Consider the following 13,160-nt stretch of genomic DNA (forward strand, 5'->3'; position numbering starts at 1 on the left):
TAAAACAATTTCTTTATTGGTGCATAATAATTGTACCTATTTATGGGGTATATGTGATTTTTGTTTTGTTTTGTTTTTGAAATGGAGTCTTGCTCTGTCATCTAGCCTAGAGTGCAGTGGTGCAATCTTGGCTCACTGCAACTTCTGCCTCCTGGGTTCAAGCAATTCTCCTGTCTCAGCCTCCCAAGTAGCTGGGATTACAGGTGCCCGCCACCATACCCGGCTAATTTTTGTATTTTTAGTAGAGACAGGGTTTCACCATGTTGGCCAGGCTGGTCTCGAACTCCTGACCTCAAGTGATCTGCCCACCTTGGCCTACCAAAGTGCTGGGATTACAGGCGTGAGCCACTGTTCCTGTCCTGTATGTGATATTTTAAAACCTGTATATAATGTGTAATGATCAAATAAGGATAATTAGCATATCCATCACCTCAAACATTTATCACTTCTTTGTGTTAGAGACATTCCAAATCTTCTCTTCCAGCCATTTTGAAATATACTATAAAATCTTGTTAACTACAGTCACCCTACTGTGCTATTGAACACTAGAACTTATTCTATCTAACTGTGTTTTTTTACACATTAACCAATCTCTCTTTGTCTCTCCCTCCCTCCACACCCTTCCTAGCCTCTGGCAAGCACCATTCTACTCTCTACCTCCATGAGATTCACTGTTTAGCTCCCACATATGAGTGAGGACATGCGATATTTGTCTTCCCATCATCAGGGAAATGCAAATCAAAACCACAATGAGATATCATCTCATCCCAGTGAAAATGGCTATTATCAAAAAGAAAATAACAAATGCTGTCAAGGATGCTGAGAAAGATGAATGCTCATACACTGTTAGTAGGGATGTAAATTAGTCCAGCAACCATTGCAAACAATATGGAGGTTCCTCAAAAAACTAAAAATATACCTACCATATGATCTGTCAATAGCTGGGTATATATCTGAAGGAAATAAAATCAGCATATTGAGGAGACATCTGTACCCCCATTTTTATTGCAGCACTATTCACAATATTCAAGATATGGAATCAACCTGTCTGTCAGTGGATTACTAGATAAAGAAAATGTATATATAGGCAACAGAATCCTATTCAGGCACAAAAAGAATGAAATCTAGAGGTTTGCAACTTCTATCATTGTTATGTCCTGTTTAACAAACTGGTTCATTTTAACAAACACTTATAGAATGATGCAGCAAAAAGGGTCCTAACAGATGAAGTTTCCAAGTTAATTGAGGCATGATCCATGCCCTTAAAAGTCTATAGCCTAGCGGGAGAGTTAAGCTATCAGTGATCTATGACCCACCAGATAGGGAGGTCAATGTAGTCACTGGGGACATGAAGGGGTGGCTGGGCATCACTGGATCATTAAGTACATGGTCAGGAATGACACCACTTAAGTAAGTAAAGTGATATACCCCCAGCCTTGGGCACCGATCATTTCCTTGGGTTTCAGACCTTATATTAGTTAGGGTTCTCTAGAGAAACAGAACAAATAGGAGATATATGTGGAGATTTATTATGAGGAATTAGCTGACATGATTATGGAGATGGAGAAGCCCCATGACCTGCTGTCACCAAGCTGGAGATCCAAGAAAACTGGGGTTGTAATTTGGTCTGAGTCTGGAAGCCCGTGGAAAGCCAGTGATGTAGATCCCAGTCTGAGGCAGGAGAAGATGGCGTGAGACATCCCAGCTCAAGTAGTGAGTGAGGAAAAAATGGGCAAATTTCTCCTTCCTCTGCCTTTGTTTTATTAGGGCCCTCCGTGGTTTGCAAGTTGCTCAACCGCATTGGGGAGAGTAATTTACAGTTGACCCTTGAACAATGTGGGAGTTGGAGGCATCCAACGCCCTGCACGGTTGAAAATTTGCATGTAGACTCCTCCAGAACTGAACTACTAACAGCCTACCATGGACTGGAAGCTTTACCAATAACATAAATAGACAATCAACAAATATTTTGTATTATATGTATTACATACTGTATTCTTAAAATAAAGTAAGCTAGAGAAAACAAAATGTTAAGAAAGTCATAAGGAAGAGAAAATGTATCTACGATTCATTTAGTGGTGATGGATCATCATAAAGGTCTTCATCCTCACCATCTTCACATTGAGTAGACTGAGGAGGAGGAGGGGTTGGTCTTGCTGTCTCAGGGGTGGCAGAGGTGGAAGAAGTGGAGAAAGTGCAAGAGGAGGTAAGAGAGACTGGCACACTCAATATAACTTTATGAAAATACATAATGACTTCTATTTGACTTTTTTTTTGCGTTTTCACTTCTCTAAAAATGTTTCTATATGGTATCAATCCTTCTTCCACCATTTGCTTTAGTTTCAGTGACCATTTCACAGAAGGGTCCATCTTGCAAAAGAAGTCAAAAGCAGCCTTAAATAAGCAGAACTCTCTGCTAGGTTGTCTGTATGCATTTATTTTCTGTTGCTGCTTCTATGTCTCCTTCCTCATCAGCTGGCTTGGAAGCACTCATCTCCATCAAGTCATCTGCTGTTAATTCCTCTTGTGTGGTGTCTGTTAGCTCTTGAACTAATCCAAGATTTTGAAACCCTTCACCACCCCCCTCACCTTTTTGTTTTGCCATATTCTCAATCTCATTCATGATTTCCTTGATTGGCTCTGTCATAAACCCTGTGAAGTCATGCACAACATCTGGACACTGTTTTCTCCAACAGGAATTTATTGTTTTGAGCTTGATGTATTTCATGGCCTTTTCTGGAACAACAAAGACATCTTAAATGGTGTAATACTTCCAGATTTTCATGATGTTCTCTCTAGAGGGGTTTTCTTATATAGAATTGATGGTCCTTTCCATATAGTACCATGTTTAATGAGCCTTAAGGGTCCTTATGACCCCCTGATCTAGAGGCTGAATTAGAGACACTGTGTTTGAGGGCAAGTAGACACATTTTGATGCCTTCAGTGTTGAACTCATTGTGGTTCTGGGTGGCCAGGGGCATTGTCTAATATCAAAAGAACTTTAAATGGCAATCCCTTACTGGTAAGTTACTTCTGACTTCATGACAAAGCATTAGTGGTACCAATCCACTAAAACAGTTCTTCTTGACTAGGCCTTGTTTACAACCAAAATGCTGGCAGCTAATGTTTATCATTTCTCTTCAAGACTTGAAGTTAGCAGCTTTATAGATATGGGAAATCCTGGTCATAAACCCAAGTGCATTTGCCAAAACAATAGAGTTAGCCTATCCCTTCCTGCATTAAATTCTGGTGCTTATTTGTCTTTCTTAATAATATTAATAAATTCCATTGCATTATTTTTCTCCTTAATAGAGCACTTTCATCTGCATCAAAAACCTGTTCAGGCAGATATCCTTTCTTCTCAATGATTTTCTTAATGACATCTGGGAACTCATCTGCTGCCTCTTGGTCAGCAGAAGCTGCCTATCTTCTTATCATGACATTTTCTAAGCCAAACTTTTTTCTAAAATTATCAAACCATCCTTTGCTGCCATTAAATTCTCCAGGTTTAGATCCTTTGCCTTCATTTATTTTAAGTTATCATATAATAACTTTGCTTTTCCTCAAATTATATTAAAGCCTGTAGGTATGTCTTTCTTGTAGCAATCCTGCACACACATAAAAGCTACATTTTCAATACATGATTAAAAGGTATTTCACTAAAAGTGCTAAGATTTTCATGTCTTGCTGGTATAGCTGCAGCCACAACTTCATGAATTCCCTTTTCTTTTTTTTCTTTTCTTTCTTTGTTTTCACAATGGTCCTTTCACTGGATTCATTTATCTTCAAATGATGGGCACCCACAGCTGCAGACCTTAATTTATGGTACATAACAAGAAATTCAACTTTTTCTTGGAATGTCATGACTTTTCTCTGCTTCTTTGGAGCACTTCCAGCATCACCAGTGGTACTTCGAATGGGTCCCCTGGTGTTAGTCAAGGTTTACAATGTTGCACAGTGAAAAACACTTAAGAACTGCAAGAGATTACTTTTTATTGTGATATGCAATTTACTGGAGAGATAAACCACTCACATGGAGATGATGAGCATCACGTGGAACTTTAAGCAGTTCTTGCAACACTTGAGCTCACTGAAATAGCAAAAAGAGGTGGCTATGAAATTATTACAGTAGTATATTATGTACTACAATTAATTTTATGCAGTTGTGATTTAATATTGCATCTTTATGTTTACATTTCTCTCAATTGGAAATGACACCATGTAAGTCTGTGTTTGTGTGCACGTTTTGATAAATTATAACCTTTAATAATTTATTGGTATATATTTTATGTTAGAAAATGATAACATAAACTGGTATCTACATATATTTTATGAATTCACGAATACCTAACTTTTTAAATATTTCTAGGCTACATGGTTTATCTGTGAGTTTTTCCAAATTGTTACAAATCTTCAAAAATTTTTACAATATACTTGTCGAAAAGAATCCACATATAAGTGAACCCACACAGTTCAAACCTGTGCTGTTCAAGGATCAGCTATACTTTACTGACTCTGTCTACTCAAATGCTAATCTCATCTGGAAACACCCTCACAGATATACCCAGAAACCATGTTTAATCTGGGCACCCCATAGTCTACTAAAGTTGACACCAAATTAACCATCACAGACCTATATGCCCAGATGCTGCTGGGCATCTCCACCTGGATGGTTCACAGTCACCACAAGCATTGTGTGATCAGAGCTCATTTGGCCATTCTTTCTAACCTGGCTCTCTCCCTGCTCTGCTGCCCCCCTGAATCTGCTTCTCCTCTTCTTTGTCCCTATATCAGTTAAATAATTTACCACAAAGATATTGCAAGCTAGAAGATCCAGAGTCATTTTGAGATAATTCCTTTCCCCCACTGTTTCAAAACAAGCTAGTATATAGATCTTATTAGTTCTATTATAGCTCTGAAATATGTTTTAAAAGCTGTCCACTTCTTTGCCCACAAGCATTTTTCACCTAGACTGTTACAACAGTCTTTTAATTGGATTCACAGATCACTCTGCCCTTCATCATGCCAGTCCATCCTCAACAAAACCACTAGTCATTCAGGTTACCAACCCAAAGCATCTCCTTTGCACCCTCAGGTGCCCACGCTAGCCAGGAAAGGACAGACTAGTCTGGCCTGTGGGCAGGATTTTAATTCCATGTCTTGGCCATGCTGGAGTTGTGGGCAGAGGCAAACTGACAACTCAAGCTTAACTTCTTCCGATTAAAGACTTCCTCTGGCAGTGAGGAGTGGTTCGGGCTTAGCACTCACTCATCCCTGGGATAAGCCTACCTCCTATGACAAGCAATGGGCATGATAACAAGAGAGGGAGGCATGAGCCTGGCAACCCAACCTTTCCTGTTGATTTGGGGTTGTCCTTGGGGATCTCACCAGTAATCTCATCTTATCAGCTCTTGGCATCTTAGGATCATGTAACACCTAGACTGATCTGGTTCTCTCTGGGTCATGTGTGGCATCAAAGGTGTTATTTTGGTTTTAAAAGTATCTTCTCTGAGGTTAATCAAATGAATGCCAAGTTTTCCTAAATATTCTACATTAAATAGGGGAAAGGAGTGAGTTATAAAATGAAAAGAAAGGGAAGTTATCATGGATTAGTTTCAGCTCAGGAAGGGTAGGTGGTGAGACACCTCTAACACATCTAATGTGGAAACAAAAGGGGTGAGGAACACTGGCAAAGATAGGTGTAACTTTACAACCCTGCTCCGGTGCCTAGTAATGCTCCAAGTCTGTCTTAAGTCCAAGTCTGTTTTACTGTTAATACTCCAAGTCTGTTTTAATGGATTCCAAGTCCATTTTAAATCTCTTTCAGCAAAACTAGTGCGAGTTCATTTCTCTGCCTCTTGGCTCTAGTTTGTTCAACAGATAAAGTCCAAGCTCTTCCAGCTCAGGTGAGACGTCCTGTCCTTTGACTCCCCTGGGCTCTTGTAGAATTCATAGTAATCTGTCACTGGGTGTTGTATGTATAGACCCTTCTCATTATTTGTGGATTCTACATTTGTGAATTCATCTACTCACTAACATTTATTTGTAACCCTCAGATCAATACATGCAGTGATTTTTATGGTCATTTTTGGGCATTTTCAGAGTGTCAACAAATGGGAGTCACTGATGTGAATGCACATTCCCAGCTGAGGTCAGTGTGCTCGCTCCCTTCTTGTTTCGGCTCACATACTATAAACGTGCCCTTTTTACAGTCTATTAATTGCCATCTTTTTTCAAATTGTTGTGCTTTTGGGTGGTAATTTCACTTTTCAAATGACCCCCAGATGTTGCACTAAAGTGCTGTCTAATGTTCCTAAGTACAAGAAGGCTGGGAGTATGCCTCATGGAGAAAATATGTTAGATGAGCTTCGTTCATGCTCGAGTTATAGGGCTATTGGTGTGAGTTCAATGTTAATAAATCAACAATGTAGTACATCCAGAAAAGGAAGTTCACCAATATGTACATGAGGCTGTTCTGGAAAGTGCTGAAGTGACATTTATAGTGCATGAAGAAGCTATGGAAAAGACGGAAAAACAGCTAAATTTATGGATTCATAAAATGACAACTGATTTTTAAAGTGTAGTAAAAAGAGCACTGTTGAGAGGCTGAAAGCCCAAGAAATTTACAGTTACGTTACCCAGCATCGGGGAAATGTTAAATCCTTCTCTGCTAGGGTTTTATTATAAAGAAATACTGCAGATAACGAACTTACAAGAACTATATATTAAATAAGATGTCTTAAACAGAAACACAATAAAACAAGGTTATGTAGTGATGGGTTGACAAAAATGTTGTGACCTGAGGCTCACAGGGACCTAATCCTGTATTTCTCCTAGAAGCAGTGGTTCAGTATTCACTAATTCAGTGTTCACAACAACTTTATAGAAAGGAACTACCACAAACACTGAAAATTGACTGTATATCACAGTTTGTGCCCCACATTATGTCTTCTTTGTATTAACACCCCTGCCTACTTGTGTCCCACTCCTATTCACTGTTGAATAAATGTGTGCTGAGTGAATAAAAGTCTTATGCAAGCAAGTTTTCTGCAGAGATACAATATTACTGGGAATTTTGAGCCTCAGCTGTGCACCAGAAGGATATAAACTAGGTGACATCTAGGAGGCTGATGAATGGGATTATTAAAATGAAAATAAACACTGTCTTTAAGAAAACTTACAAGGGATATAGTCTGCCTATGTATATGGAATGTCAAAAATTGTACATCATCAGTTGTTTAAACTTCATGACTTTGCAACATTCCAGTGTCGCAAGGTCAGGTGTTTATTCACGGCTTGTGCAGTCAGCACACATTGATTTTGCCTTCGTGTCAGAATGTGACACTCCATTTGGTTGGGGTCTGTTTTAAACCTTTACATTTATCTTCCTGAGAAGGAACCATATGTCCAGTTTTTCTGTAACCAAATATCAAAAGACACAGGTGGAACAATTTTATGTCTAAGAATTTCATGAAGAGTGTTTGGAATAATGTAAAAAACTTTTTTTCCTTTTCAAAATTCTTTTAGTTGACAAATAATAATTGTACATATTTGTGGGGTACATAGTCATTGCATGTTTTGATACATATATGGTGATGAGATCAGAGTAATTAGCAAGAATCACCTTTAAATTCATATGATCCATACTCTCAGGACGTCTGTAGCCTGTGGCTGCTAGAATGACCATCACATTCTTTTCTTTCATGTAGAAGAGAAAAAGCGCCATTGAATTCCCCCTTTGCCTACTATGAAAGCAAAACTTGCAAGTAACAGGGGAAGGTGTGCATGAGATAAGAAGAGAGCAGAGTTGGGACAACTTTTGTAGCGGCATATGGTCTTCTGGACTTCTGTGGCTTTGTAAGCCTGTGCCTGAGAATGTTTGAGAGCCCCGGCTTTCTTAAGGGCTATCTCTGCTGATATTTAGAAGTGAAGCTCAGATTTCAAGGGTAGAAGGGAAGAGATTTCGAATCATATGTGGCTACTTTTCATGGTCTAGTAGTGCAGCTGTAAGTCATTTCATCAAATCTTGATTTCTTGTCCACTTAACTAAAAAACAAAATGTAGCTAAAGAGTTTACTAAACCTTTGATAAAAATATTATTAATATGTTTTTATAACTTCCAGATTTAAGGACAATGAAATTTAAGAAAAAAATTCCCCAGCCATCACTTTAATCCCTTAGATCCAGGTTAAGGCACCCAGCCTGATAGTGAATGTCTGTTGACAACAACTTCCTTGTATTTGATGACAGTATTGACTACAGACGGTACCAAGGAGTCAAAGTCATGGCAGGCTATCTTGGGAGAAATCTTCCTCATGAAGCAAATTTTCCATTTAAAGATGAAGCATGAACATCAACATCTATTTTACAGAAAATAGGAAATATTTAATATATATAAATTTATTTACCTTGGCAATTATTTATTTACAATTGATGATTGATACTAACAATTGAGGTAAAAATATACATGAGGTATAAATATAATATTTAAATGCAATATCATACTTTATTTCCATTGGCAAGATAACAATGAATAAAATACTGTGGTATTTGACAAACAAGCTTGATGCATCGTTTTTTTCTCCTTTTTTTCCCTTTTCCTTTTTTTAAAAAGATGCACTGTGTTGTTAGACAGCGGTGATATGATTACTATGTGCACAAAAACAAAAATATCAGATAATTCGAAGAGAGGGAGAATCAGAAATACAATCACATTTGTTATTACTCTGTTTTAGGGATCTTCTAGGTCCTTGTTTCTGAGTGAGTGTGGTTTTAGGCCAGCAACATAGGCATCCCTGACACTCCTTAGAAATGCAGAATCTCAGGCCCAGCCCAGATTATTTGGAGCAGAGTCTGCAGTTTCACAAGATCCCCAGGCAATTCATGTGCATGTGAAATCTGGACAAGCACCTCTCTGGGTGATACAAAGCCACTCATCCTTGTGTGCCTATCACGTTTTCCAAACACATAGGATCCCATCTCAGGAGCACGACCAGTGTTTAGCTAGATTAAACTTCACTGGTGATCTTGTTGATGCATATAATCTGGCATATATGGTTAAATTCAAGATGCTATGGCAGAAGTGACTTTGATTTGCTCACAAAGCATTGCCCAAAAGGTAAATTATGGATTTGCTGCTACCTTCTTAGGTAGACATGGGAATGAAAAATTTCTAGGTCATAATTCAAACTGTAAGATTTTCCTCGCACCATACCAAACTCATAGAAAGCTTTTTTATTCCTCTCAATAAAATAATTGCACATTGCTGATCACAGAAACGTTATATAAATGCATATAATAAAAAAAAACCTGAAAACGCTCATTTGCTTTTCTTTTTTTCTCCAACACCAGTTGCTAAATCATATCAATCTCTATTATGAATGACCAAAGAAAATCTCTCTCCCTGAAATCAAACACACAATAAGTTATCTTTCTCTCCATAGCTGTTGAATTACAATAAAAAGCACATTCGATCCATTAGCAGTTGGCTAAAGGGAGTCAATTTGCTTAGTCTGTACAATAATAAATAAGGTTGGGACAAATGCATAGGTAGGTAGCTTGGACTGGCTAGTGAAGAAACACTTAAGAATTAATAAACCCGATTATACTTTCTAAAACTAACCAAAGAACATAGTTTTGGTCTTATGTTAGTTAAAAACCCTGTCTTTCAGATTGTAAAAGTTTAATGAATTACATTTTAAGAGTATCCTACACATAGCAAAATATGAATTCCCTGAAGCTGTAATGATCTAGGATATGAACGGAATGGCCATCATCTCCCTTTGTATGGTGTCTGGAGTTGAATTCAGTGCAATAAGGAAACACCAATTAACTGTGACCAAATAGGCCACTGGTCAAATAGAATGACATTTAATAACATTACGAAATATATTTATAAAAACTTGAGACAACACAGGGGCTCCCTTTGGCTGTGAATAAGTAAAGGCTATGATATTCATCTTGATTTGGCGTCTGTGGTGGTGGGCATGGGAGTGAGAGGTATCGCTTCTGTTTCAGTCACTCTCACTGACTCCGGTGGTCCATATCTCACTGAAATTCCATCTCACTGGGCCCAGTGGCAACTCCTCATCTAGCCTTAAATTTGGTAATGACTTCTCACCCCCTCGTTTGCTTTAAGGAGGAGTAATTATTATTTCCTTGCTTTATCCCAGAACTCCACTCGAAGTTTTTGAATAACAGAAACAAAGCATCAACACGTAAGTCTCCTTTAGTGTTATTTTCCTTTGGTTAACTAATCTTTGGTTAGGCGTCAGGGCATGTTCACACCTTGGTGTTAGCAGCAGGTTCTGCACAGCTTACAGGACAGTGGAGAGATGGGGCCCAGAGCCACTTGGAAAGAACTATGTGAGGAACGGACTCACTGAGTCAGACACGGTCCTTTTCAAAACACACAATTCTATATAAAATTGGTATTTTACATATATACAGTAAAGATGGAGATATACACACATATGTACATATGCTATACATACATTTATTTACAGTTAAGTATATGCTTCTTAGAAGCCTTTAAATAGCAAATTAGGCAATGCACAAGGAATAATCCATTTAATTTTAAGTAATATATATAAATGTTCTCATTTTAAAATTATATTAGTAGGGATGTAGCCATCTCCAGGAAGGCTAAGAAAGTTCTTGGAAATTCTTGCATCTCCAACATTCCAATTTCTTAACGTTTCCATTTTTAGGCATTAGCCACGTCCTTCAGTTCCTCTTTCTCTCGCTTTCTCACATGCACACTCTCTGCCACACTCGTTACTTTAGTTTCCTCTTCCCTGAGTTTGATGTCACACTGGGGAAAACTCAGATTTTAGTTTCGGGGCCCTCAGCAATGAGGGGCTGGAAAGAGTTTCTAATCCTAGCAACTTCTGCTGCACACAGATGTCCAAAGCCTTTGCTGTACCATTCTGGGGAGTGACCTCTGTGGGGAAAGAAATCAGAAAGGAAGTGGGAAAGTTTTTTTCCAAATCACAGCAATTAGTCATGGTGGACAGGGCTGCCCTTGGGCCCTGATGACCAGTCCACCTGCAGACAGCTCAGGCTGCTGCCTTGAGGGGCTCAGGACCTCATTCTGCCATCAGGGGCCTTGAAAATGTCCTGGCTGCTAAATATTCATGCTGTCATTTCAGTACTCATCAGGTGCTTTAAAATTATACCAACATCTTGGGGTAAAGTGAAAAGATTCCGATGAAATCCAGAATTTACTGTGAAAACTCCGTTTTGTCTACCCAGACCAAGAGCTGGGTTTAGCATCATGCATGCCTTGAAGGGGTTGGATGTAAGTTATTTTCTTCTCAAAGAACTGCCAGAGGGAGCAGCAAAAGGGGACAGGCATAAAAGAAATACACGGTTGGGCACGGTGGCTCATGTCTGTAGTCCCAGCACTTTGGGAGGCTGAGGTGGGTGGATCGCCTGAGGTTGGGAGTTCGAGACCAGCCTGGCCAACATGGCGAGGCCCTGACTCTACAAAAACATACAAAAATTAGCTGAGTGTGGTGGTGGGCAGCTGTAGTCCCAGCTACTGGGCAGGCTGAGGAGGGAGGATCACCTGAGCCCGGGAGGTGGAGGTTGCAGTGAGCCCTGATGGTGCCACTGCACTCCAGCCTGGGTGACAGAGCGAGACCTTGTTTCAAAAAGAAACACAAAAGAAGGGAACTCTGATTTACTGAGTACCTACTATGTGTCAGGCTCTGTTGCTGGTGTGTGTTTCATGGGAGAAAGACAGAAATATAAGTGGGCATAAAACAGAAAATAAAGAAAGACAAAGAGGTGCAGGAGAAATGTCAGAATTTCAGGAAAGGGGGAAAGACAGAGGGGAGGCATACATAGCCACCTATGAAAGCACACTAATGGCAATGAGGAAACAAATACAGTGAAATAAGAAATCAGAGTGACATCCCTGCTGGATGTGCCGTACAAGCTGAGACTCCCAAGATCTGAGCCTGCCATTAGGGGAGTCAGCACTTACTTCAGGTCTATCCTGCAGACGTGAGTCAGTCTCGACTTGCCAGAGCCACACGGTTCTATCAAGTACTGTGAGTCCATCACCACTGCTCGCACGCCACCCAGGAGCTGGGCTTCCTCATGCTCCACAGAGAGGGACAGCAGGGTACACATTCCTTTGGGCAAATCCGTTTTCCAGGTCCTGTAGCAAAACAATCCACACATCAGAGTCATGACTGAGGGAGGAAGAAGAACCTGAACACAGAGTTAAGGTTTGTGTTTATATTTTCCTGCCAACAACCTGGGCTCAGATTCCAATGCTAGTGACTTGGATTAAGCTAATGGCTTTCATAAGCTTGTGTAAAGTTTCTACAGAGAATTTCAAAGCAAGGATCTCAGCCCTGGGACTTTGAGGCCAGAAATAGTCTTACAGCTTTCAGATCTGCATTTGGAACCCCCAGCTCTGCTCGGCTGCAGAGGCTCCTGCCCATTCTCGAAGAGGTGGTTTTATAGTTTAGGAATTAGAACTCACTCATTGGATTCATTCAGCAGACATCAATTAAGCAGATAGCTATCCCAGGCTCTGAGAAGCCACCAAGGACATAAAGATATACACAGCCCAGGAGGTAAAAAACTGACATTCTAAACAGAATTCTAAAAGCACTGAGGTAAATGCATTGATACGGTTATGCATGGAGGGCTCTGGGATCACATGGAGGGGGGCTGTGGGAGGAATATGGAGAAGGCTTCCTGGAGGAGGGCATGCTCAGGGAGGAGTGAACTGGTACGCTTAGCTTGAAGGAAAGGAAATATATATGGGCCGGCTTATTGTCTTCATATACTTGAGTGGCTCTTGAGTGGGAGAAGAAATGAATATGTTTGATTTGACTCCAGAAGGCAGAGATAGGAAGGTACATTTCTGTGCAACAGTGAAGCACTGTCTAATAATGTGCACTGTTGGGAAATGAAATGGGCTGCCCTGGGAGGCGGTGAGTTCCCTGTTCCTGGAGCTATTCAAGCAGAGGTGGCTACCCCTTGAAGAAAGGTTGTGGATGGGAGTCAGGAGCTATGCGAACATCTCTGTAACAACCTCTAACTTCCCTTTCTACCCCAGGGATCTATCATAATAGATTGTATTATTAAAATTCCCATGATTTACTCAACAAATTCTATTCCCTTCCTGAGTCATCTCCTCC

General features: G+C 39.9%; 1 protein-coding gene across 5 annotated transcripts in view; it reads right to left on the reverse strand.

Moving 5' to 3' along the window:
• Positions 1-8,479: 8,479 nt before the first annotated feature.
• STARD13 (StAR related lipid transfer domain containing 13) overlaps positions 8,480-13,160 on the reverse strand; it is a 562,325-nt gene continuing 557,644 nt past the window's right edge. For all 5 annotated transcript variants that reach the window (XM_055244120.2, XM_063619303.1, XM_055244119.2 and 2 more), the window contains 2 exons: positions 11,990-12,166; positions 8,480-10,942 (listed from right to left, as the gene is read on the reverse strand). In XM_055244120.2, coding sequence (XP_055100095.2) covers positions 10,825-10,942; positions 11,990-12,166 — 295 coding nt within the window. In that variant the 3' untranslated portion in view covers positions 8,480-10,824. The remainder of the gene's footprint in view (positions 10,943-11,989; positions 12,167-13,160) is intronic.

The sequence above is a fragment of the Symphalangus syndactylus genome, chromosome 15, assembly GCF_028878055.3.
Source record: "Symphalangus syndactylus isolate Jambi chromosome 15, NHGRI_mSymSyn1-v2.1_pri, whole genome shotgun sequence".
Taxonomy (NCBI): Eukaryota; Metazoa; Chordata; class Mammalia; order Primates; family Hylobatidae; genus Symphalangus; species Symphalangus syndactylus.